At 41.2% G+C, this 23,387-nt stretch overlaps 3 protein-coding genes across 4 annotated transcripts; 1 reads left to right on the plus strand and 2 right to left on the minus strand.

The window, feature by feature from the left end:
- Nucleotides 1-1,214: 1,214 nt before the first annotated feature.
- LOC103969243 (protein Barley B recombinant) lies at nt 1,215-2,941 on the minus strand. The gene is made up of 2 exons (XM_009382730.3): nt 2,836-2,941; nt 1,215-2,452 (listed from the first exon to the last, which is right to left on the minus strand). Exon 2 carries the CDS (start codon nt 2,335-2,337, stop codon nt 1,492-1,494), a length of 846 nt encoding a protein of 281 aa, XP_009381005.2. The 5' UTR covers nt 2,338-2,452; nt 2,836-2,941; the 3' UTR covers nt 1,215-1,491.
- A 1,950-nt stretch (nt 2,942-4,891) lies between these two features.
- Nucleotides 4,892-8,567, plus strand: LOC103969244 (homeobox-leucine zipper protein ROC8-like). Of its 2 annotated transcripts, none has more exons than XM_018819921.2 (10): nt 4,892-5,368; nt 5,510-5,627; nt 5,737-5,925; nt 6,222-6,683; nt 6,757-6,858; nt 6,929-7,147; nt 7,213-7,390; nt 7,466-7,734; nt 7,818-7,907; nt 8,011-8,567. In XM_018819921.2, exons 1-10 carry the CDS (start codon nt 5,274-5,276, stop codon nt 8,389-8,391), a joined length of 2,103 nt encoding a protein of 700 aa, XP_018675466.2. In that variant the 5' UTR covers nt 4,892-5,273; the 3' UTR covers nt 8,392-8,567. The 2 variants fall into 2 exon arrangements, with proteins under 2 accessions (XP_018675466.2, XP_018675467.2); XM_018819922.2 differs by having other exon boundaries at nt 6,938-7,147; nt 8,011-8,566.
- An 882-nt stretch (nt 8,568-9,449) lies between these two features.
- On the minus strand, nt 9,450-16,215 carry LOC135625331 (65-kDa microtubule-associated protein 6-like). The gene is made up of 12 exons (XM_065130005.1): nt 15,642-16,215; nt 14,969-15,172; nt 13,694-13,951; nt 11,536-11,751; nt 11,309-11,464; nt 11,074-11,233; nt 10,823-10,974; nt 10,620-10,707; nt 10,446-10,519; nt 10,287-10,361; nt 9,854-10,207; nt 9,450-9,730 (listed from the first exon to the last, which is right to left on the minus strand). Exons 1-11 carry the CDS (start codon nt 15,723-15,725, stop codon nt 9,860-9,862), a joined length of 1,815 nt encoding a protein of 604 aa, XP_064986077.1. The 5' UTR covers nt 15,726-16,215; the 3' UTR covers nt 9,450-9,730; nt 9,854-9,859.
- Nucleotides 16,216-23,387: the final 7,172 nt, after the last annotated feature.

Consider the following 23,387-nt stretch of genomic DNA (forward strand, 5'->3'; position numbering starts at 1 on the left):
AGAGCATGATAAGGTGCACTGATCATGTCCACCCAAGTTACCTTGACTATGTATATCAAAAGCAGAAACCACACAATGGCAAGCCAAAATGTTTTTCTATAAACACAATAATAATGGAGAAAACACATCTCAGAAACTGGAATGACCTGTTAATTGCATCCATAAAATTGGCAAAATAAACCTTTAGGTTATCAGAACCTATATCTTCATCGATAATGACGCATATTTTATATGCTTAAATTTGATTCACATAAACTTTATCAGCAGGTAACATGTGATGTCCAATTCAATGGTGGCTTCAAGTGATGTCTCTCCAGCATTGTCAACGAGTAGCTCTAATATTAGCCTAGTCCGATAGAAAGACTGATCCAGTTAATTTTTGGGCCTTAGAACCACCAATATAAATTATCTACCCACTTTCAATCTAAACTAAATCGAGGCATCAAAATTTATCTATGCTCAAAGTAACAAAGTAGTAAATAGATAAGAAAAGTTTAATAAGCATCTAGATTTGGAGGTCCTTTACTATGATTATTATCAAACCAATTACATGAATAGTTAATTACTTGGTAAAGCAGACATAAATATAGTGTAGTAAGTTCAAAGAATGATCTAACATAACCACAAACCAAACAACAAATTAACGACTCTTACCCCCACTAATCTTGAACCTAGTGGCAAACCCTACACTTAGCACTAAAAAATAGATTTGTAAGTGTTCATGTTATAGGTAACTGTGCTTATGAGACTCCAAGGCCTCCATAGGTTGAGAGCAATAGAGAAGCCTCATTCTTCAATTTTCCAGTATATAAACTAATAAGCTACTTGAAAATAAGAGACCATACAATTCATTAATTTTTTCATATCTATTGATTTTTTTTTTTGTTTGCCACATTCATAATATTATTTTAACCACATAAGGTAACATCATAGAACTGAACCTAATAATATATCGTGGGATGCAAAGGATAAACAAGTTCCAATTACTAAACCAAGGAAAAATTGAACAATGGCCCAAACAATTCAAGAAAGATAATATAACTTACGGAATTAAAACAAAATTCAAAGCTTGCCAATTCTTTATAGGAAGTTTTGTTTGCAAGAAGTTAACCTCAAACAAGTTTTCAAGAATTCAACATAAGTTGCAGCTGTCACAGGTTAGGACTTCTCAACTGAAGCTGAAGCTTCTCCACCATGACAAACTAACACTTAAATAGGGCACAATTTTACATCACAAACTATGGAAATTATAATAATTGAAAAGCCATTCGACTTGGATAGCACCAGTGAACTTAAAGCTACAAGCTGCAGAAAAGGACGAAGAGATTATTTGAGCATCTGAACCTCAAAAAGCATGAAACATTCCTGATAAAGACTGCACTACAACCTATTCAAGGGACCTCCACAGAAGGACACAGATTTCTTACATATTATGAGCAAAGACCAAATGCAGAGGTGAAACCTAAATATGGCAACCAACAATTGCCCATTTTACCTTATTGTCACAAACTTGTTGGTGCCATGTTTAGCCCAGAGAGGCCTCAAGTCAATTGGATTAGACAGGTTATGGCCTTCTTCAGTGAGCTTTTCCAAAACCTTCTTGAATGCTCCCTGACTCATCTTCCGGCCGGCAATGCGCGCCCCTCGCCTTTTGGTGCTCATTGGGAGGGGGTACATCGAAATGCTGGTGGTGCAGCAAGCTGACTGCCAGCCTCCAGCGCCCCATCGGTAGCATGGCTGTGGCTTGCCTGTGCAAGAGCAAACCGGCGTTGGGATCCCTGAGATATCGAGGGTAATCCCATTAATGACCATTCCTGAGCTCCTACTAGATTTCCCATGTGACACAGAACCATTAGTGGTCTCATCTTTCGGTGCTGCTACTTTCTTTGGCTTCTTAGCTTTTGATGATTTTTGGGGGCGAGCCTGGGCCCTCTTCTTTAAAGGAGTCTCATTTTTACCAACAGGTTCATCCATCATCGGAAGCTTGTCATCCTTGGGTGGTTCCGGATGCTGCAACATCTGGATGGTCTGGGTGACCGAAGGATCATGAAGGATGCCGTAATGGGAATGGTGGTGATGGTGATGGTGATTCACCGGCAGCATCTCAAGGATCTTATTGCTGTCTCGTCCATGGTGGATCCAGCCATCTCTCCCAAAATCCATCTGCACGGATGGCTCCGGGATACTGCAATCCCGATGGAAGAATCCTCCGCCGGACTGCAGAGGCTTGGTGTTGCGCTCCGCAGCCGAGGACATGAGCTGCAAGCCAAGGTTCCCCTTCGAAGGCGGCTCATAGTAGCCCCAATTCCGAATGCCCAACCCCCCATCCTCATCCATTCCAACCGATGCAGCTACAGTCCGCGGAGAAACCCCAAACCGACTCGGCAAAAGATCAAGTTCTTCCACCGATTTCGATCATCCCGTCTACCACATTGCCATCACCTCGCCGTTCCTATCAAAACCATTCAACTGAACAGATCGAACGACGAAACGGCAGAAAAATAGGATAAACACCCATCCAAGAACAAAAAGGAGGCAGCCTTGAAGAAACCCTAAAATCAAAATCCCATCAAAGAACAAAAAATAGGTCCCGAAATTGAGAAAGAATCACGACAAAAAGAAACCCTAATCATCGCAAAGGAAAGATCGAAGCCACTAGGGTTTCAACGTGAGATCAGTATATTGGAAAGCTCATTTAGAAGGGGGAAAGAGTGAAAAATCAGATTGTTAGAATGCCAAAGAAACAGAAATTAGAGGTTGCCAAATAGATTTCTCCTTTTAACTGGTAAAGGAAATCGAAGGAGAAGAGGAGACGGGGAGAAAGAGAAGTCTTACCTTCGGAGAGAGACGTCGCTTGGGATTTGCTTGTGGTGATGGAGAGAGAAATGGGGAAAGGGGAAATATAGATTTTTGCTATTTATAAATAAGACTATATCCCGACAAATTAATATTTTTATATTTACATTATCGTTATATAAGTATTTTACAAGTCGAATAAATTAATTATCCTATGCCATTAATAAGATAAATCGATTCATATTACATCGCCCTGCCTATGCCACCTGCATCAAGATTGGAACTTGGGATGATGCGAGCGTGACTTGCGATCGCAGCCGTTCATTCTACTGTGACGAACGGTAGCGCGTGGCACGTGCGAACGTCGAGGAGTGGACGGCCTCAGATGCCTTTGGTACTGTGCACGAACTACAAAGATCGCGCATTAAATCCCAAAAAACCAAATTAATTGCTCGTTTAATGGTTTGACCTACCAATTGCGTCGGTGAGGTATATCCACAAGGCAGAACTGGTCGGTCAACGAATGAGTTCGATCAAACCGTCGGATACCCAATGGCGTACCTGCCGTGTCAGTCCACTGGGCCCCGTCTTCATCGAGAAGGTAGCTCCGGCGGGTAAATCCGGGTGGGTAAGACGAGAATTCTTGTTTCATGTGGGCTCCAGAGAGGATCCAATTGGCAAGCAGGTTACGCAAAGGGTCTCCAGCGCCGGTGGAGATGTATTTTTTGGGTCGACCTCGACCACCAAACCTTCGACCGGCGGCCATGAATGACGCTTTAATGCACCCAAGTACGGCCTTCAAATAGACAGATGAAGCTGTCGCTCTCACTCGCGCTCTCTCTCCCCACTCCCCAATCCATAGACACAGCCTTTCTACTGCTTGTACACAAAAGGTTACTGGAAAGTCTAATGACAGTGACAGCAGGCCAAGGGAGGACGCTGGAAGAACAAGTCGAGAAGAAAGGTCGGAACAGTGGTGGTTCCTTTGTCTTGTGCATGGTAGTCCCATGCGCACTCCTCTCGCTACGAGTACCCATCATGTGGTTCCTAAATCTGGACGGCTCTCAAAGGTTTTGGAGGCTTCTGTGACTAAACTACCATGCCCAACATGGGGAATCGATCTGGTTAGTGTCAGAGGATGGTGTTCAAGAAGAAAAAGGAACAAGATATGTTCTCTCTTGTTTGTATTCTTTGGAGCCCACAAATCAGATGACACAGCTCAAGATCTTGCGTGGTTTGACTCCCATGGATTTCCGGGTTTGGGGGAGACAGTAGGCAAAGGGGGGCAAGCTTTAGCTCTGTGCTGCTGACATAGCATTTCACCCTCCTCCCTTCCTCTACATCATCCTTGGCATGCAGCAAGCGGAAACAGCTGCAGGTATTAAAGATCTCTAACTCCTGGTATTTAAGGAAGGGAGGCTAAGTTTTCAAACAGGGTGTCTTTACGGCCTGATTTGGTCTCAGGATGCTGGTCATCATATGGTTGTGCAGCAGTAATTTCAGCTGCAGAGGGAGAAAGAAATTGTACCACCACATAACCATCATAACTCTGCTCAGCTGACAAGTAATCTTGATTGCTAGCATTCACTGCATGAGTAGAAGCAGAGCTTCCCACTTCCCACATGAGAGAGATCAGACTGTGTTCCTACGCTCTCTTTATCAGCAATTATATGTGCGGTGTTGGTGTGTAATCAGCATTTTCCAAGTCGGAGAATTGTAACAGCAGACGTGAGAGAGAAGGGAAGGGGTGAGAGTTGGCAGATTAGGAAGCTCACCGTTCCTCATGCTTCTTTCCTCTTGTCTGTGTCTCTGCTCTGCTGTCCTGTCTTTAATTCTTGAAGATGTACTGTTCCACTAGAATAACCAGACCAAAATCATAATCAAAATCGAACCTTTTGTTGTATGTTTCTGCCAAAACTTGTTTTTTTTTGCTTTAGAAAATGCATTGGAAAATAGGAAGAAGAAACAATACCAGATGATGATAAATCGGAACCAGAAAACTGGCATTTGGAGAAGCATATAACAAAAGAATCAGATGTATATTCTTGCAATCTGCTGATAATAAATATATGGAGATGATATAGTATGCCTTCAAGATCCAACATCTTTAAAGCCCCGTCCTTCTAAATCGCGTCAATTACTGTGAGCTTTAAATACACACACATACGCAGAGAGAGTTTCTCGGTGGTAGAATCTCTCGGTGCGTCTTAATAAGGGGAGGGGGCGAATTCGCCCCGATTGCTGGCGATATCTGCGATGCGCGCACCGCCGGTTTCCTCAATTGGCTCTCGCTTAAGCGCCGCAAGGAGAGGAGCCCCGTAGAGGGAAAAAGGTGCCACCTTTGAGGACCAAAGGTAGGGGGATAGCGTCGCCAAGTTACGGAAATAGATGGTGAGAACTGGCTGGCTTCTGTAGCAGATTGTTGTGGGTGCTGGTCGTGATAGGAGCGGTGAGGAGGAGTTTCGGAGGTGGCGAGGATGGACTCCAGCGACGAACAGGACGTTCCGGACTCACAAGGGAGGAAGAAGCGGTACCACCGGCATACCCCGCGGCAGATTCAAGAACTGGAGTCGTATGCTCTCGTCTCTTTCTTCTTCTCCTCTCTCTCGCGCTGTCTTTACTGTGTCTGACGACGTCATGGTGTTGTTCTCTTGCGTCGTGGGGTTGTTCCGTGGCGGCGCGACGATGGGCCTTGTCTGAGTTTGTTGTTTAGGATGTTCAAGGTCTGCCCGCACCCGGACGAGAAGCAGAGGAAGCAGCTGAGCCGCGATCTGGGGCTGGAGCCGCGGCAGATCAAGTTCTGGTTCCAGAACCGCCGGACGCAAATGAAGGCGACCGCTCTGCTCCCCGTCGTCCTCTTCCCTCCCTCGTCACGCCTCGCGTGCGAGCAAAAGGAGCGACCTTCGCCTCGTTTGATCGACCCTGCCGCTGTCTTTGCAGGCGCAACAAGAGCGGGCGGACAACTGCTTGCTCCGCGCTGAGAACGACAAGATCCGGTGCGAGAACATCGCGATGAGGGAGGCCCTCAGGAACGTCATCTGCCCCTCCTGCGGCGGTCCTCCCCCCGATGACGACCCCTACTTCGACGAGCAGAATCTGCGGATGGAGAATGCCAAGTTGAAGGAGGAGGTAACCTCCACCTCCCTTCCTTTTCGATCCTACACGTGCATTCGTCGTATAGTTGCGATAGCTTCAACGAAACAATGGAAAATCCATCTCTTTTCATTGATAGTTGGTCAGTCATCCCATCTTTCAATGAATTGGATCAAAAAGAGCTGTCGTCGTTCTATTTCTTTGGCTTTTAAGGATGTCAGCCGATGAGTTCATTAATCCATTTTGATGGTGGAGGATCAAACAAACATACTTCAACACACTCATTTAATGTGATACTGTTGTCTTTGATCCATGCCAATGAATCCTTGCAGCTCGATCGCGTTTCGAGTCTTGCATCGAAGTACCTGGGAAGGCCCATCACGCAGCTTCCTCCAGTTCAGCCAATGTCGATCTCATCGCTAGACTTATCGGTTGGAGGATACAGTCATCCGGGGATAAGCCCTTCCCTCGATCTCGATCTCCTTTGCCAGAGCTCGTCTTCGGCATTTCCGTATCCGTTTCCAGCATCAATGTCGGAGCTTGACAAGCCTCTCATGGTCGAGATGGCCACCGGTGCAATGGAGGAAGTCATCAGAGTGGTGCAGACCGATGAACCCCTGTGGGTGAAGTCGGGCAGCGATGGAAGGGACATACTCCAACTCGAAACCTACGACAGGATGTTCCAAAGGTCAGCTCGGCAGCTCAGGTTCTCAGATACTCGAGTCGAGGCATCGAGGGATTCAGCTCTTGTGGTCATGAATGCTGTGACATTGGTCGACATGTTCATGGACGCAGTAAGTTCCAATCTCGTTGAAAGGAAACGAGTTCTCCTTTGATCTTCTACCTCTGAATTGGATTTCGATGCAGAGCAAGTGGGGAGAGCTGTTCCCGACGATCGTGTCCAAGGCAAGGACTGTCGAAGTCCTGGCGGCTGGAATGGCTGGAAGTAGAAGTGGATCTTTGGTGTTGGTAACGACAGTTCTTCAGCTCTTCTGCTTGAATCCAATAAACTTCCTCTGCGATACTGATACATCCAAAGGGCGTGCAGATGTACGAGGAGCTACAGGTTCTTTCGCCGGTCGTTCCTACTCGCGATTTCTGCTTCCTGCGGTATTGCCAGCAAATAGAGCCCAGCGTGTGGGCGGTGGCTGATGTTTCGGTGGACTTTCCCGGAGATAACCAGCTCGCACCTTCTTCCCGATCAAGGAGGCTTCCTTCTGGCTGCTTGATTGTGGAAATGCCCAATGGCTATTCTAAGGTGATCCAAATCATGGTGCATGATCTACTGATTTCTTTCTCGCCCTTACCGAATTGTCGATGTAGGTAACCTGGGTCGAACACATGGAGATCGAAGAAAAGAATCCGATTCACGCACTCTTCAGGGATCTTATAGACGGTGGAATGGCATTTGGAGCACAGCGCTGGCTCGCGACTCTCCAGAGAATGTGTGAGAGGTTTGCTTGTTTGAACGTCGCCGGAATTCCAGCTAGAGACATCGGAGGTAAGGAGCGTTCAGAATCCGCACAGCAGATAGCTAAGATTGCTATTTGATTCTGATTCCGACTGTGGAAATCAGTGGCTCCCTCTCCCGATGGCAAGAGGAGCATGATGAAGCTTGCTCAGAGGATGGTGATCAACTTCTGTGCCAACGTCGGCGCATCGAATGGTCACAAATGGACTACACTCTCGGGGGTAAACGATGTCGGAGTCAGAGTTACGCTTCACAAGAACACAGATGCCGGCCAGCCTAATGGAGTGGTTCTCAGCGCAGCAACCTCTATATGGCTTCCTATATCAGCTGAGAGGATCTTTAGTTTCTTCAAGGATGAACGAACTCGAACTCAGGTTTCTGCAGACATCCTTCTTTGCTGTTCTATCTTTCTCGATCGAAGGACACTTTTTAACTCTCTGCGTCTTCTTGTTCTCAGTGGGATGTTCTCTCGAACGGAAACACTGTACAAGAGGTGGCTCATATCACGAATGGTTCACATCCGGGAAACTGCATTTCTCTTCTTCGTGTATGCATTCTTTCTCGTCTTATTCAAGTGTAGATGAATTTAATTTGGGTGCCAACCTCTGTCAGAAGTTCTTGATGGTCTATTTACTGTGGTGGATGAACAGGGACTCAATTCTGGGCAGAACACGATGCTGATACTCCAGGAGTGCTGCACTGATGCTTCGGGCTCGGTTGTGGTCTATTCTCCGGTCGACCTGCCGGCCATCAACATCGTCATGAGCGGAGAGGATCCGTCCTACGTACCGATTCTGCCGTCAGGCTTCACCATATTACCGGATGGGCGATCGGCTGGGGGCTACGGCGCGTCGTCCAGCTCGAATCCGATGGGTGGCTCCGCCGGCTCGCTGGTGACTGTGGCGTTTCAGATACTAATGAGTAGCTTGCCGTCGGCGAAGCTCAACTTGGAGTCGGTAATGACGGTCAATAACTTGATCGGCACCACAGTTCAGCAAATAAAGGCTGCCTTGAGCTGTCCCGACGTCTGACGACGCTCCGAAGAGAATTAAAAGTCTGTGCTTCTCTTCCGACCACCACCACCTTCCTTGAACTGCCTGGGGTCTGATGGACTCTCGAGGCTTTTGATGTGGCATTCAAGATGGGGATTGAAGTGGGTCTTCTTTTGTTGGTTGGCTCGCCATGAATGCTCCCCTGGTGGTGGTGGTGGTGCTGCTGCTGGTGGTGGTGGTGGTGGTGGTGGTGGTGGAGGTGGTGGTGGTGCGAGTCTCAGGACAGCCCAAATTTTTTTGCTTCACAGGGATCAGTCAGGCTCTACATTTACAAGTACTTAATGAAGGAAGTCAAGAACGCACCATGTCTGCCTCTCCTCTGCTGCTGTCATTAACTTCTTGTAGCTTTGCTTTGCTTTGCTTCTCTTCTCCTCACTTGGATCCAATTCTTTCCTCTCTTCACGTAGCAAAGTGTGGTCATGGTTCGGGCATTGACTTCTGTCCTTGAACATCCATCAATGAGCATTTACTTTGAAGCAGTCTGTTGCTGCTACATGGTTAGAATCATCCTCCCAACTCTGCATCAGATCAGTTCTAGTGAGCATTTTCTACCTGTGTTAAATCCATGAGTGACGAACTGTAGCAGCCTTTATTGTGTTCAGGTCCCTCTACCAATTAAGAGCCAGCTATTGCTGCAGTATCCTGCTGAGGTCTCAAGTTTCTCATTGAACAGTATGGTTCAGTGTGCAAGTTGTTTGATTAGCACAGTGCAAATTTGATGACACATCCTGATAGTGACAAATTCACAAGCACATAGATTTACAACCTGTTCAAAGGTAGAAGATCTGATCTTGTCCATGTTGATAATGATCTTGAGCTGTTCCATACCACCATCTGATAAGAACAGCATTAATGAACATGCAAGCACAGGTCCACTTAAAATCCATGACAACCATCATAAACCACTGACAAAAGAGTACAGCATCAGTTCCACGAGTTTGTGTCTATTACATGCTGTCAGATTCCTTCCCTCATGGATCCGATGCACTTAGATGTTGTTCAGAAGCATACACATGACGAAATAAAACTCCATCCCAAATCCGAAACACAGTATTCTGGATGTTCATTCTACACTATATGTACATATGAGAGTTCTCTAAGCAAAGATGGAGTAACCACAAATGAGAGGCCTATCAGAGCCGGCAAGTTAGTTGCTAGATCCCCATCCTAATTAGTAAATTTTACACAGGGCACTACATCTCAACATATTAATCCTAATGTACGATGACACAAATGAAGACATTTTAGCACAAATGTAATCATTGTTACAAGCACCAGTTTTGGGAAAGTAGAGTCAAAAGCCGATGCATATTCCCTCCTGCAAAGAAAATAGAAACTGATGTTAGTGGAAATTGATAGACAGGTGGCCGGCATAATGTTGTCCGGATCAGATCCAGACAGTTCAAATAATTACTTCATTATGATGTTAATCGGTTCAGACCTGCAGCTATCTGAGAGGTGGAGAACCAACTTCTGAACCTGCGATGGATGTGAATGAAGATATAGTATCCTCCTTGGATACAGCAACAAAATTCAGTGGAGCAGCGGACAACCGTCTTGTCTCCTTGAAGTAGCTATTATAACGGCCAGAGTACGAGCGTGGCGTGAGCAGCTCAGGAGTTGCACTGCCAACAGAAATTCGTCGCGGTGAAGGAGTCATGAAGCCGTTGCCATTCCCGTTTGCATGATAAGCATTTGTCTTTCTGTTGAAACTATTGCTCCGTTTTGGAGTAGGTTTGGATCCATAAACTGCTTCCTTCTCAGTGAGGAGAAGATTTTGTAATTTTTTGTGTTCCTGCAATAATGAATATAATAATTTGCATGCAGAACTAATAAAAAAAAGGGGTCATTGATGATATAAAACCAAAATTTACCCTGTATCTTCGTTTTTCCTCTTCCTTTTGTTGTCTCTTAAGTTTGTAGTCTTCTAGAACGGACACCAAGCGCACCTGGAACAAGCAGTAGCAAACAATACTCAGAACTTGAGGAAACATTTCATATGTTAACGAAAGAGGAAAAGACACATGTCTCACCCCATCATATAGGAAAGGCATATTTTTCTCATCCTCCCAAATAAATATTCTGCTCGTCAAATTGTCAACAGTAGCTGCAAAATATTTTGTAGAATTTACAATGGTTAATTCATGATATATATATATATATATATATATGGCTCAGGTATACTGTAATTAAACCAACAAAAATACCTGGAATTTTACTGACAGTCACCCTTGCCTTCTCTGCACGTTTTAGATTGAAGTGGGCACCTCTTCCGGCACTATACTTGTTCACGTCCTGCAGCCAGCAAAAGTATAAGGACGGCTCTGAAGAGGACAGGTGTGTTATATTATCATGACATTTTCCCCTATTGTTTCAGACACTAATATGGTGGAGAAGCAGAATTTCCTACCTTGTCATAATCTTCAAGCCAATTTTCTTCTTCACATGCCAAGAGCCATTTGTTCACTCTGTCTATAATTTCTTTCCTCATCACAGAATCTTCTTTAGCTTTTCTGATCTGTGTCTCAATGTTCGTGAGAAGTCCAGAAGGATCAACAAGGCCTAAACAGATAAAAGCGTAATTGAAGTCTGGGAGTTAGCGAAGCAAACACCTATAACTACACTGAGTATGGCAAAAGATGTGAAGAAGCATGTTCATACAAGAATCTAGAAGTGCGCAGGCCTTCTCTGGTGCAGTACTCATATCTGGTTCAATGTGTGTGTTTTTGCATATCTCTTCTAGTTCTGACCTTTTCCTTAAAACAAGTTCTTTCATTCTACCAACTTTCAGTTTTTTAAGCCTCTCAACTTCAGTTTCTATCTGTCAAAAAAATGATGATGACCTCAACAACTTCTCAAGACAGTAATGCATAGAAATGTCAATCCAAATGTTAACCTGCTTGATTGTTTCAAGTGAGAATACACCAGAACACATGACATCAACTTCAGAGGATCCAAGCACAGTCGCCACTTTTTCAAAAGGCCTCCTCTCTTCTTCCGATGAATCCATCAAATCCCATAGATTTTTAAGTGATTCAACGGCATCTCGCAGCTGCAGCCCACAATGGACTATAGACATATGACAATGGTTATATATAATTAAGATTTCAAGATGCTACTTACCTTTTGAGTTCGTATCTTCTTTTCAGTCTTAAGTCTTAGGATGACTTGAGATAGGCCCTCCAGTGTGGCATCACTAATATTGGTGGACTGCTCTGCACAAGTCTCATGCAGACTGGGGTGTACTTCTTCCACTATCTTCCTGAAGTCCATTCCAAGCATACCACATAAAGAATGCACCTCATTTACATGTTCCAAAACTTTATGAAGCCTATCAGACTGGAAGAATCAGTCATGTGGTCAGCATCATGATAGTGCAATTGAAAATTTGCTGAGATAATACTACATGCATCATAGCAAACATGCATGAACTGAAAAATAGTCATGTGTCTAGCATTGTTGCTTGCTTTGAAAAGTCTCATATGTCGTCTAGTAATTCAAGAAACACCTCTAATCTCATAGTTAAAAAATGAGACTACTAAAATTACTCCACAGAATCCCAATATTTAGCTCTTTGTAAATGTGAATGAAATGGTACATCAAAAATCATAGTATTTTAAGTATTATAATGCTAACTAAACATGAATTATTAAATAAACATATGGGAAAAAATGGTTGACAAAGTAGCCAAAGTTATGAATATACTCTCAGATTTCTGAATATAGCTGAGAGTAAGCAGTGTCACACTACGAAAATAGAACACTATTGGACAAAAATTGATACGAAGATATTAATAAAGACTGCCAAACAGATCAGCTAAAGATCATTACTGAGGACACTAACATTAGTATGTTCATGGTTTGCTTTGACATGTGCCTAAATACAATCTAAATGCCTTCATATGATAAAAGATCATATTAGTGTTATCAACGTGTATTTTGCAATATTGTGTTTGGATAAAAATAAAGAAAATTTCTATTTTACAAACAAGTGGCAGTCCATCAATGCTATTCTTAATTTATATCAATAATTTACCTAATATGCATCCAAACACTCCATTAATAATTAACATTATTGGCAAAAATTGCTATAGCTTAACCCATCATCTTTCTGTAATTTGAAATTTTAAATGTTTGGGAATTCAAAATTAAAAACTTAACAAGTTATAATTAAAAATTAAGAGCAAAAGTAAAACCAAACTATTAAAGTAGAAAATTTAATCGAAATAAGATCTCTCATAATTTACATAATTAATGGAAAACTTTTGTATGCTTATGTTGGAGCACTTGTAATTGTCCACAACCTTGCTATTCTTTGCTACATCCATGGTCTAAAATGCTGATTGGAATATATGTGCTAATCAACAATTATTGCTCCAACCAAACATCAACCAATCACAGTATGTTCATTGTCCTTTTGTATTATCTTTTCAGTGATACCAAATGGTATAGTTTGGTATACTGTTTGGTGTGACACCATTGTTTAATCTCATATTGGAAGTGAGACATATTTTATTATCATGATAAGGCCTAATGTGAGAATTAACCCATTAACTTGATAAACCTGAAATTCCAAGGCCCAAATTGCTTAGAACCATAATAAATTATAATAACCCATTAATCCTTATCTGCCTTCATAACCGTCCTCCTACTTCTAATGTGGGATCAAACTGAGGTATCACAATGTCCCTCATTTATGGCTTGATGTCCGTATCAAAGCTCATGACCAAACTCATAGTCTAAGTCCAATTTCAAATGGTGAGGCTCAGCCTAGTGATGACTCCATGCCATGATATGGGCCCAACCTCATCCACAGGTAGATCATTCTAATTTGAGTCCCTCACTATACTCCAATACTAAGTCACTCTTAAGACTATTTGGCCAAAATCTGACTTGATGGGAAAACTGATACATTAACTTGATAAGTCTAATTTAATAGCAGTAGACCCATCTAGGTTTGTATATTGTCAGAGTCATCCTCTGTATCACTCTAATAGTTTGTTGAAACTGATACTGGATTGATAATTAAAACCTTCTACATCATCTCCTTTCTACATGTATAGGAGGATTGGCAATTATGTAACTTCGTTGACTCTGAGCCTCTAATTTGCATTTATATGTTTGAAAGATGAACAAGAGCAGATGTGTCAAGTAGAGCATTAAAGACAAGGGGATTCTTAGCATGGCCAGGCGTTGAATTTCACCTAACTACATTAAGAATAGAGTTAAGTTCAGTTGAAATAACTTGAAAACTTTAATCTGATGAATAACCAAACTAATACCTTCTCCTTCTGGAGACTTCGTAGCTTTGCTTGATACTCGGTGAGTTTCCTTGTTGACAAATCATGTTCTTCAATCTTGACACCGATAGTTAGAGAGTCATACTGGTGACTAAATCCTGTAATATCTGCATTGAGCTTTTCAATCTGAGACAGTATATCAGAGAACTGCTTGACTCGTTCCTCTTTCTTCATCCTGAGATCTTCCAAAAGAGGGGTAACTGAAGCAAGTCTTTCCTTCAATGATCTAGATTTCTCCATCTGTATACAGAATATTGGTAAGCAGTCAACAGCTGTAAAAAATGTATCCCATAACTGTACTAAAAGAAATTCTGAGCAGCAATGTGCTCTCACATTGACAAGCAAAAACACTTGCCTTTAGTCTAATGAACAACAGAATCCATGACTATACCGGTAACCGTTATGTGACGAATGAAGTTTGGGAAGAAAATGAATGAACAACCAACTAAATTACCAAATCTTGCTTAGAATGTCAGTAAGATCTTACAAAGCATTCCCTAAAATCATAAATATATTAACTAAATGGTTTTCTTGAAAGAAATATGAAATCACATATCAAAATTCTCACTGACTCTTAGTATGTTTTCCCTAACTTCCTAATAAACGCATCACCTGGGTGGATGACTACCAAATCAATGTCATAAAAATGCAACAGAATCATATCCGATTCCACAATGGCACAATTAGAAGGGACATCCAATATGTATATCTACATAAGCAACAAATGGAAGGAAAACTTATGTAGCTTCACCTCACCTGATGCAAACTGCTTACGAATTCCATACGGCTCGAGTTCATATCTAATTCCAGCAAAACACTTTGTGATGTCTGAGCTATGTCTAAACCATAATGAACTACTTCCTTTGCAGATTCTTCCTTTAAAAAGGGAAGACAAAGACATAGTTTACTGGACAAACCATTACAGCAGGGAGTGAACTACAATAGTATGGCAATGCTGTTTCTAGCTTGCCTGACATAAGCTGCTCAGAATCCCCTAGTTAAGTTTATAGCAAATTCCTGTAAACTACCCCTGTCTATGCCAGGGTAAATTATTACGTCATTGAGCCAAAACAAGACTAAGATTCGGTTGAGTTGATAGCAAGATGGTGAGCTAATGCAGCTTGGTGTAATCAGTTAATTGTGAACTGCTAATAAAAAACAACATATAGAATTGCAACCAAAGGGCAGTAATCAGCAAATAGAACCCCTTTAATACCCCAGTGACAAAAAGAACAAGGAGCAGAAAAGGGCTAGTACCTTTAGCTGGAGGCTCTGCTCACCAAGTACCGCCATGAGAGATGCAAGCTCCGCTTCTTTGGCAACCAAAGATTGATGGAGGCGTGCCCTGGCACTCCTGGCTTCGTCAACCTTCCTCCGGTACACTAGCATGCACTCTTTTTCCAACTCCGATAGCATGTGGTCTTTCTCCTCGTCGCTCTCTCCAATCTCTGTCCATATGTGCTGTTCTCACAAGTTCACAGTACAAAGATTCATGGCCTTATCAGTGTCCAACCAAAAGTCAACAATTTAGTACACAGTGAACATCCAATAAGTTGAACCAAGCATTTGAAATTTCCCAACAAACACTGCAAGTATCCATACATTCTCATTTGAAAAACCTTAGAAGGCAAATTAGGACATAATGTGTACAACAAGCCCCAAAATCCTAAATTTCTAAATTAGGGTTCCTCTAATCCATAAGCTTTACGAAACAAATATGCAAATCGACAAAGTTGGCCAGTAATAGGAAACCATAGACCCAGCATCCCCTGAAACGTAAGGAAATCAAGAAACACAGAACCAGACAATACACCTGCAGAGATGAATCCGCCCAGAATAGTAACATTGGAACCCAGAAGTACCTTCGGAATCCAATCAATCAAGGGAAAGAAAGAGCAGCATTAGCACTGAGAAAGCCAAAGATTCGAACCTCAAGCTCTTGGAGCAAAGCACCACATGTGGTCTCTAGACTGATACTGCTCCGCAACGCCGCCTGAACCCCTAATCCTGCCATTTCCGCCACTTCCCACCTTCTTTTCTCCACAGAAAAGGATGCAAACAAGAGAGACAACAGAACAGAGGCAAGGACAAGAAAAAGCTCCCTGCTTTCCGCCTCTTTCTTGGCCACACGAAGGTAAAACAAGCCAAAGAAGGCCGTGCAAGCTGCTTCCTTTCCCCCTCCCAGAGGTTTGGTGTGGGAGAGATCTGAGACGAGGGTTTTGGGGGGTTTTAGTAGGGAAGCAGGTAAAGATCAAGACAGGGAGGAGGAATGGGAGAGGTGTGCAGGAGTAGCAGCAGATGTAGCTCTACAGAGTAAGCAAGAAAGACCAGCTGAGGCAGGTGGGGAGGGGGAGAGTATGGAGACCGGAGACTGGAGATAAAAAAAGACACCTTTCTAGGTTTTGTGAAGTAGAGATACCACATAAGCAAGCATGTGAGACTCGGAGGGGTCTCTTAAGCACAAGCAGGAAGGGCAAGTCAGTGTCTTCCTTGGAATACTACAATCACACATCGTCGAAACATCACAAGCTGAGTGCCATGGAACTCAAGATTGGGGAAAGTAAATCCATTAAAAAAATCAGTTTTTTATATAGAATTCAAGCATTATGCAGTGCTGTGGACAAAGCAATGCACTATTGGAATCTGTGTGGTACTTTTCAGATCACTTGTTTGCTGGCTAATGTTGCTTTCCTTTGCTTAATCCAAAGAGGGGTGAATGATGTGGCTTATGCTCCCACCTGAAGGATTTGAGGGAGGAGCTGATGCAGTGTGATCTCCTCCTGCTAAATGCACAGAGGAGAATCTTTCTGGGGTCATCCACTCTCATGGGTGGCACAACAAACACAGCTGCTGGCATGAGAAAAGCAATTTAGGAATATGGATGGCAACAAAAACAACTGCTTACATTAGAATTAGGTGGTGTACTGTGTAAGAAAGGGTTCCTACTTTAGAGGACTCTGTTGCAGGTTGAGGTGCAGCATCCTAAAGTCAACTACCGAGCAAATACCAAGAAGGCCTTATGAGCTTGTGAGTTGTATGCTTTGAATGATTGGGCTTATGGTGACCCTAACTCCATATCTTTGTCACATTTTGGTCTCAATAGTCATCTGCAACCAAGTTTTATATGTATATGAGCTTCTGGTTACAGCTACTCTACATGACCTACTCTTTAGTTCTGCATGCACGGAGACACACCCTTTTGCCCACTTAAAATATATAGGTTTGTTAAGTATAATCCAGTTAGCAGATGGGAACATCATTCTGAAACAATGGCAGTTTCAATCATTATAATGTTCATGACAATGCATAGACAGGTACAAAGAGAGAAAACTAATGCTAAAACTCATTATTTTTTGCTATAACAACGTTTAGCATAAAAAAAAAACCTATCATTGATTTACAGCATATTAAAAAAAAGATGATTTAAAAAAAAAAAAAGCAATGCACGATTACATTTGAAAATTAGTATTTTTGAAATTTTAAAATGATACAATCAAAATTGATATTTTATCGATCCGTCTAAATACCAATATTAAAACAAATAAAGGTGTCAACTAAAGTATTAACATTAAAACAAATGAAAGTGTCAACCAGCATAGCTGGTAAGGATCTTAACAGTTTATCGTGCTTGACTCGAATCTCGTATTTACTATTTATCCTTTTTTTAAAAAAAAATAAAATAAATGATTTATTATAATACAATATCATATATTTTATAGATTCAATTATACAAATCGGTGAGATAAATTATTGATATCAACGTACTTCCAATTGGAAGTTCCTCTCAAAGCGTGCCATTTCACCAAATCAATGCAAGTCGTTCATAGGGTTATGCGCGAATTCTAATGTGGTCAACCAGAAGATGGCGTACATCAAAGCACAAGCAACCAGTGATGGGCATGGATCACCTGCAGCAGTTGTGGTGCTGGAGAAGACCTCAGTGCATACTGATACAAATGGATGGTGGGTCCTCGTTAGCTTCCTCCACATCCTCAATATCCAGTTGCACACCTGTAGTTGGAATAGAAGAAGAAGCAAGATGTGACTTGCCACCAGATTACAAGGAACAATGAACCACACAACAACCATCACAAAAAAGTAGCATCACAAGCGTCGCCACATTAGGTAAAAAGCATGGACAAATTTATACCAAGCATATTGTGAGATTTAAATGAATGAATGCCTTTTAACTCAGGGTATTAAGTACCCTGCCTTCAAATCCCAACTTAGATTGAAAATGTAGAACAAAAAAGTACAGATGAACAACTCATGTTGTGCAGTATGTGTTTTAGGTGAAACACACTAATCGTGGTCATCAAACAATCTGCCAAGTCCACTGGGAACAGTATTCTTTCTGACAGATAACAAGTGTTGATAAGCAAGCAAGTTAGTCTTGGTTGCATCATTCAAGTTTTTGCACACACCTAACAAACATTCTAATTTATGTAACATTTTAATTCATGAAGCTACATTTGGAACTATAACAGAGTCTGATACTTCATCTCATTCTTTATGATACTCCACTCTTTTTTATTGGCAAAAGAGGTGGCTAATACAGGTAGTAGGTGCTTAATTGTGTAAACTTTGCAAACAGACACCCAAAGAGGAGACATGAAGGCCATTTTTGCCATGAGGACACAAGGCTTAAAAGATGAAAAGGGTTATGAACAACTAAGAGAAAAAAGAGAAACTAGTGAATTGCCAAGGCTTGGACCCCAAAATGATAGAAAACGGAATAAAACATAACTAAATTACTACTTGGGGGGGCTCTACAGTTTGAGCTGTTTTTTTTTGGGAGAATAATTGATTTGCTAATAACCATGAAAGTATTCTCCGAACAGTTGAAGATAATTGTGAGGGATTCTATACCTAGCATAAATAATTACTATTTTTTTCTCCTAGCAAGCATCTAGACATAAAATAAAAGCTACATCATAAATTGGTCGTTGCATGCACCAGCATTTCTTGATTCATTAACCAATCCAATCATTCAGGTTGGCTGGCAGAAGAACTTCAATCAAGGTTAGCAAGGGAAGCTCTGATGGACTAAACAATCATTGATGAGAAAGTTTCATCCTTATCCTTGTCAAGGTAGTGATTGATAGTTCCCAAAGCATCATCAGTTGGGAAGCCCCATCCTCGTTGCTGTCATGGAACAGCCACCAAAAACACTCAGAAAAGTGAAATTTTACAAGAAAAAGAAGATAATGCACAGGCCTCATCCTTATCCTTGACAAGTGCATTGATTGATAATTCTTAACCGATTAGTAGTTGCGCGGCCTCATTCTTGTCCCTGTCAAAATTTGCCTACTAATACCATGGACATGACTCATCGTGTGAGTCAGACAATTCCAAAGAGATGAGCAAGTAGCATGAATGATTGATTGTGACCTTGATATATTCTAATGAGGTTGTTGCTTGATCAGTTCAAATCATCCATCCAACTCGGTGACCAAAAATAAGGATAGGTGGATTGACTTTCTTTTTCCTGATAGTCTGACAGAAAAATGCTGGTTATCAAAAAGATATTAAGTTTGAGAGACAACCATTGAGTTCAAAAAAATGAAAATCTTAAAGATCATTAGCAAAGGAAAAAAGAAGCAGGACACAACTGACAGCAGCAGAGCAGAGCTAGAGAAATATTTTAGCTTAAACGATGCAACTGATTGAAAGCCATAATTCTAATTGGGAGATTATGTACCATAAAACATGGACTACCTGTTTACAAGGATGAAGTTTAGTAGTCTCATCGTGGTATAGTTTAAGCTCCTGCCATCACATGATTATGCCAGTCGAGTGTCAGAAATGGTGTATAGCGAAAATAGACATGTAATCTGTAAGTTCGCTAAAACAGATGCCTTCTATATAAACAGCCACAAAATATAGTAAAAGTAAAACAAGGATACTTCTTGCAGGTTCCATGAGAATAGTATACCAGTTGTATACAGAACTAAGATAGTATGCTTGAAACTTCTGATGATCCCAGTAACAATTACCAAAATCTTGTTGCTCGTCTTGTAGAGGGAAGTTACAGCAAATTATGATGCCATCATGCAATGAGATTTGCAATCATATAGCTGCCTTGATCTGCTCTCCAAGACTTGCAAAAGAATGCATGTCACAGTCTTTGTAATATCTCTTCTTCAGAGTAGTTGGTAACAAACTTCACTGCATCAAGGTGACTATGCATTTTAAATGGCAGCTAATGCTTTAAATCTCATGTGACATTGATCATAATTGCAAAATTCTTTTCAATGTGAATGTGATATTATGTCATGATTTCTACAATTTCATACACATGGCCTTGCAGGAAGATCTCTGAGAATAAGGATGGCACATAATATTGAAGATAATTATTGTTAATTGGCCTGCTAAACCCTTTGACTATATTAATTTGCTGAGCTAATTCATGCTGAGTACAAAGTTAATAGATTAAAAAGTAAACAGTAATTTTCTGATGTTATATTGCCAATTTAAAATATATTGATTGCCAAGTCATATAGACTTTTTTGGTGAAAGCGGGAAGGAAAATCTTCCACCTAAAGAAATACATGGGTCAAATCCTTTTGACAATATGTCCACAAGGATTCAAACAAAAACCTCTTCAATTGGTAGAGGGGTACAAATCACAGACAAAATGTTATGGAAGACGCTATCAGTTTACAGTACCTGCTAAATCATAACCACTCGATGCTGTTTCCGAAAAAACAAAAAACATTTGAAATAAGCATGAATGACTAGCATAAAATTCTGGATTCTTCTCTACCATGTGATATCTTAACCTGCCTAGTATTGGCTGTAATAAGTTACCCCCTTGTTAGTTGCAATATTTGGTAATGGTCATCACCGAAGATTATAATCCCATCTACTTTGTTATTCAAAAATCACATTTCAGAATATAGTTCCTCCAGAGAGCAAAGGGAACATACACAATGAATCTTTTGATTCCTTTTCTCTCTTAGGGATGACCATATACGAAGAGTTGAAGACGTTGCACAGAGATAACCTATTCACTGTAAAACATGTGGTAACTTGATGACTTTTTTAGCACAAATATCTGATACTACTAGTATACAGTAACATTAGTTATCAGCTTCTAAAAATAACTGTTACATTGGTGGTTGCCCTAAATAAAAAAATGGCTGGAGCCTGTTTCTATCAGGGCCAATTCAATATTTGAAAATATGATCTACAGTGATGATAGCAAAAGAAGATGAAAGAGGCAGTACTGCTGATACCATTTTGGCAATGGATTGCCCCTAGATGATCCAGTCTATCAGATATATTTAGATGGCCCACCAACAATCCTACAAGGCTAAGAAATGCGCTGTCATTCTTGATTGCAATCCAATATATTCACATTGGTTATGCTCAGATATGGTTTTGATAAACCTATGTTCTACACTATCATTCATGATAACGAAGGATACCAGCAAAGAGACGGGAGAAATCCGTCGGCGAAGAAGGGAAACGCGGAGTACTTGACGAGTGAGGGGATTTGGAGTTTCTTTTGTCAGGGATTCCGAAACTAGAGTTAGGGTTTCTAAAACATGATCGATTGAGATTTGAGGAACTAAAGAGGCAATGGGTTCGGGGGGAGGGAAGATACCAGTGAGGCGTGGAGGATGAGGAACTCGAGCAGGCGATGGCAGAGGCATGGAGGGATCGAAAAGGAGGAGGACGGGGCACCGTCTCCCCCATTTACATCAGTCTCTCCATCTCCATCCCCATCTCCATGAATCGGTAGCAGGGCGCGAAAAAATGAACCGCAATCATAAGAACTGGACTGGCTTGCAAACAACCAAACGAAGGGCCAACGGATTACGGAACGAACCGGTGGGTCGATTATTTAAATGGTATATATATATATATATATATATATATATATATATATATATATATATATATATATATATATATATATATATGAAACGATAATTTTCTTAAAAAGTTTTTTTTGTTTAGTTTCCATTACCATTTTTCATTTATTCCATTTGGTGCCTCGTATTTCATATTGTTGCCTTCGTACGTTATCGGAATCGTAATGTTAAAACTAAGAAAGAGATACGGAGATTAGAAAGGATCGAGAGACAAGAGATAAGATGATTATTAGCAACACAAGAGGAAATAAGATAAGGTCTTTGAAGAGGGGCGTGGAAACAAAGGGAAGTTGAGAGCCTCCGTTCGCAACCTCGTTGACTTGGGCCTCGTTGAAGGAGAAGCCAAACTATGGTTGCCTCCTTCCTCTCGGGTCTCTTTCCCTTCATCGATGACCTTAGTGTATAGGGAGAATCTAACAATTGACATGGTGGATGACAAAAGATGACAAAACAAAGGAGATAAGCGATAATTAGACACATTATAAAAAATATAGTGTACAAAATGAATGAGAAAAGTAAAAACTATCGACACCTTCATAGAAAAATATAAAAAGAGAAGTTTTTCCAAGAAATTCACCATATATTAAATAACTACTATCAAATAAATTTTTAATGATATAATATTTATTATAAAAAAGATTAAAGATATTTTGATTATTTTTAGAAAATTAAAATAGGTCCAATCTACGTCAATAAGCTAGAATTTGATGCAAAGTTAGGCATGTGGGTCAAATTAAGTTTAGAGAAATTAATGTTAGCACCAAATTAGATGTAGAAGATGATAATAAAATAAAATAATTGAGGGATGAAATTAAATACTAATAATAATTATGGACTAATTAATTATAGCGAATCTCTTTTATTGAAGCAATCCATAAAATTTATTTATTTATTTAATCTTTTTTTTTTGTATCATTTCAATTTCATGGGATGTAATTTATTTGAAGAAGAATGACGAGTGATTCTTGGAGATGGATTTGGGTCATGTAAAGCCCAGACTTTGGCCCATGGAAGCCCAGTCTTCTGTTACATCCATCTTCACCACCTCGCCACCCTCATCAAATAGAAGAGGCCACTGTTTGGAAGGTAATGATGGCTTGGCTTCACTCCCTCTCTGTTGCATCAGACACATGCCCACCGTATCTCCATGGATCGACATGCTTCCCCCTTATTTACCACCACCCTCCTCGCCTCGATAACACATCAACAGGCTCTCGGTTTCACCTTCGGTTCGTCCTCCATGACCTTGGCCGGAGGTGCGTCTCCAGTCCTCCTCCTGTTCTCTTATCTATCAAAGTCGTCCTTTTTCAGTTCTTTTACGTGATCCTTTTGGTGATTTCCGCTGACATCGAGTGGTATGATTGAGACTTCGAGTTAAAGGATCAGGAAAATGATGAACTTGGTGGAAGAAAGATGAAGGCTGTTGTTTTGTCTGCCATCGTATTTCGGTCGTTCTTATTCATGAAAATAATGTGGGACTAGGCTTTCTTGTAGTATTCTCTGCGCGTAATCTCAAGAATCCTGCTTGATGATATCCCTCATTGATTCAATGTGCGGGAATGATCGAAGAAAGGTTCTTGCTCACTTAAGTTATTCCTGAACTTAACATCAAGAACCCTGACTGATGATGCCCTCTTAAAGAAAGTTGGTGAAAGAGAGTTCTTGTGCTTAAATTACATTCTGACGCCCCTTTTTCCTTCTTTTTTGGATCCTACCAATTCCGTGTGTGTGCTGTGGTATTGGCTGCTTATGGATAAATTCTCATGTAATCTTGAAATGATCCTCTTCTTTGCATT

Source organism: Musa acuminata, chromosome BXJ2-10 (assembly GCF_036884655.1).
Source record: "Musa acuminata AAA Group cultivar baxijiao chromosome BXJ2-10, Cavendish_Baxijiao_AAA, whole genome shotgun sequence".
NCBI lineage: Eukaryota > Viridiplantae > Streptophyta > Magnoliopsida > Zingiberales > Musaceae > Musa > Musa acuminata.